At 54.1% G+C, this 2,393-nt stretch overlaps 1 protein-coding gene across 1 annotated transcript; it reads right to left on the reverse strand. All coding sequences in view use genetic code 12, as the record gives it.

The window, feature by feature from the left end:
• Window positions 1–716: 716 nt before the first annotated feature.
• On the reverse strand, window positions 717–2,393 carry DIURU_000200 (uncharacterized protein; the record flags this gene model as incomplete). Its single annotated transcript, XM_034154604.1, has 1 exon — window positions 717–2,393. One exon carries the CDS (start codon window positions 2,391–2,393, stop codon window positions 717–719), a length of 1,677 nt encoding a protein of 558 aa, XP_034015011.1.

A 2,393-nucleotide genomic window follows, 5' to 3' on the forward strand; every position in this document is an offset into this window, starting at 1 on the left:
TTTTTTTTTTTTTTTGATTTTTTGGGTCACGGCTCTTTAATCTCTCTTTTCTCTTTGATCTCTGTAACGTCTCGGGGGTCAGCTCATCGAAAGGGAAGAAGGCAGGTGAGTACGCTCTATACCCTTCGGTCAATATCTCAATATCTGGCAACGCTTCCAGCTAGTTGTAGTAACAGCCGTGTAGTAGTAGCGCTGCCGCCACGACGTGGGTTGGTGCTCGGGACACACGCTCAGCTAGTTGTAATAACAGCCGTGCAGTGTTCGCGCTGCAGCCACGGCGCGCATCTGATTGCATGGCGCCGACCCCGAAAAAATATCTCACTGTGACTCTCTTTTTTTTTTGATTTTTGAATTTGAATGGCTCTGTTGGCTCTTTTTTTTTTTTTTTTTTTGATTTTTTGGGTCACGGCTCTTTAATCTCTCTTATCTCTTTGATCTCTGTAACTTGTCGGGGGTCGGCTCATCGATAGGAAAGCAGGTGGTTCGGGTCCTCTTTACCAATCGGGTAATAGTGGGCAACGCGTTCGGCTGTTTGTAGTAACGGCCGTGTAGTAGTGGCGTCGCTGACACAGCGCGGACCGGCATTGGGCAACGCGATCGGCTAGTTGTAGTAACAGCCATGGAGTATCGCGCTGCCGACACGGTGCGCAGCTGGTCAAGGGTTGCAGTAGCTCTCGAGACTTTTACACTTGTCTGAGGCAAAAGTGCAGGCGGCTTCAGGTGGTGGCACCCCCAAGCTGGAGGGCGCGCGGCTCGAACGAGTAGTTGGTGCGGTTTCTGGCCAGGAGTCGGAACGGAATCGGCACGAACGAGTAGTCGGCGCAGGGTCTGGCCTGAAGACGGAACGGACGCGGCGCAAACGAGTAGTCGGCACGGGGTCTGGCCTGAAGGCGGAAACGGATCGGCACGAACGAGTAGTTGGTGCGGTTTCTGGCCAGGAGTCGGAACGGAATCGGCACGAACGAGTAGTCGGCGCGGGGTCTGGCCTGAAGATGGAACGGACGCGGCGCAAACGAGTAGTCGGCACGGGGTCTGGCCTGAAGGCGGAAACGGATCGGCACGAACGAGTAGTTGGTGCGGTTTCTGGCCAGGAGTCGGAACGGAATCGGCACGAACGAGTAGTCGGCGCGGGGTCTGGCCTGAAGACGGAAACGGATCGGCACGAACGAGTAGTCGGCACGGGGTCTGGCCTGAAGACGGAAACGGATCGGCACGAACGAGTAGTTGGTGCGGTTTCTGGCCAGGAGTCGGAACGGACGCGGCACAAACTCGCAGTCGATGTATCCAGCATTGGTCTGCAAGTGGAACGCGCGCGGCACAAACGAGTCATCAAAATAAACACCGATGGAAGCAAGGTACATCATCTTGGCCTGCAGCACAACTGCAAGGTACAAAATGGTCTTGAACCAGGCACTGTTGTCGTCGTCGGTCTCCACAAAGATCCCACAGTCCGCAAGCTTGGCAAAAAGCAGTTCAAAAACCTTGTACACCATCGAAGCGTCAACACCGGGGATGGGAATCTCCAGAGTACGAACCAAGTCCCAGAGTTCCCGTCCACACTGCCAAGCAACGCTGACCCTTTGGCTGTCGCCAATCACAAGGGCGTTGTCCAGTTGCACGGCACGGCGCTCAATAACACGCTGCATGAGGTTGATAGAGATGTCATACCGTACCACCCGGCAGCGTTGGCGTTCGGATTCTTCCTCTGGCTCAGCAACGTCCGCCTTGCCAAAGATCCATCTGCCAGCCGAGTAAACAAAAGGGGCAGCGATTAGAACCACCGCGTACCCAACAAAGTATCCAGTAACGTGAACAGCGGTGCCCGCGAGCTTAATCACCCACGCGGCCACCAGAACAACCGGAAGAATCATGGCCCCGATGCGGTCGAGTCCGCAAATAAGCATGGCCCACACTTGGTAGAGCCAGCCCAACAAACGCGGCGACACATAGCGGTAGCACTTGGAACCAAAGTTCGAAACAATAACAAAAGGTGGCTTCACCGTAGTGTAGATAGCCTTCACAGCCAATGCACACCCGTCCACACAGTCCTCGCAGAAGTGTCTGAGCTTGCGCTGCTGAGCACACCACTGGAAGTACCACAGGTTGATTTTCTCGTTGCGCTGAAGCCTGCGTTCAGCGTATTCGGTAAAGAGAACAGTGCAATTGTTCTGCTTCTTCATCCACCAGATCATGAGTCCATCGTACACGTCTTCAATGAAAAGATAGAAACGAAGCACGAGTTTGGGGATCACCCAGACAAGACTAACAATAGCGTAAACCACGAGTAAAAGGTAACGGAGAGAGTGCAGGAAAACGAACAACAACATGGCCCATTGCAAGAGCCCGCCCGCGGGGAGCGCTTTGTTCAAAGACGGCAAGAATTCGGAGAACAT

Source organism: Diutina rugosa (assembly GCF_008704595.1).
Source record: "Diutina rugosa strain CBS 613 chromosome Unknown scaffold39_size132508, whole genome shotgun sequence".
Taxonomy (NCBI): Eukaryota; Fungi; Ascomycota; class Pichiomycetes; order Serinales; family Debaryomycetaceae; genus Diutina; species Diutina rugosa.